Source organism: Myotis brandtii, unplaced genomic scaffold (assembly GCF_000412655.1).
Source record: "Myotis brandtii unplaced genomic scaffold, ASM41265v1 scaffold535, whole genome shotgun sequence".
NCBI lineage: Eukaryota > Metazoa > Chordata > Mammalia > Chiroptera > Vespertilionidae > Myotis > Myotis brandtii.
Genome location: NW_005369964.1, coordinates 1,125,591 through 1,125,949, shown reverse-complemented (window position 1 = coordinate 1,125,949; position 359 = coordinate 1,125,591). Strand labels below are relative to the sequence as shown.

At 63.2% G+C, this 359-nt stretch overlaps 1 protein-coding gene across 6 annotated transcripts in view; it reads left to right on the top strand.

Annotated features, from left to right (window-relative positions):
• WDR20 (WD repeat domain 20) overlaps window positions 1-359 on the top strand; it is a 53,339-nt gene continuing 52,980 nt past the window's right edge. For 3 of the 6 annotated variants that reach the window (XM_005877851.2, XM_005877857.2, XM_005877855.2), the window contains exon 1: window positions 1-298. In XM_005877851.2, the coding sequence (XP_005877913.1) occupies window positions 50-298 (249 nt within the window). In that variant the 5' untranslated portion in view covers window positions 1-49. The remainder of the gene's footprint in view (window positions 299-359) is intronic. The other 3 variants (XR_001364348.1, XM_005877854.2, XM_005877852.2) reach the window with 1 other exon arrangement.

Sequence of the window (359 nt, the reverse complement as noted above, 5' to 3'; positions counted from 1 at the left end):
GGTGGGCGTGATCCGGGCACTTAGGGCAGGATGAACGCTGCTTTCCAAGATGGCGACGGAGGGAGGAGGGAAGGAGATGAACGAGATTAAGACCCAATTCACCACCCGGGAAGGTCTGTACAAGCTGCTGCCGAACTCGGAGTACAGCCGGCCCAACCGGGTGCCCTTCAACTCGCAGGGATCCAACCCTGTCCGCGTCTCCTTCGTAAACCTCAACGATCAGTCTGGCAACGGTGACCGCCTCTGCTTCAATGTGGGCCGGGAGCTCTACTTCTATATCTACAAGGGGGTCCGCAAGGTACCGACCCGGGCGTCACCGGGGCCGCCGGCGGCGTGGGCACAGGCCGGGCGCAGGGCGG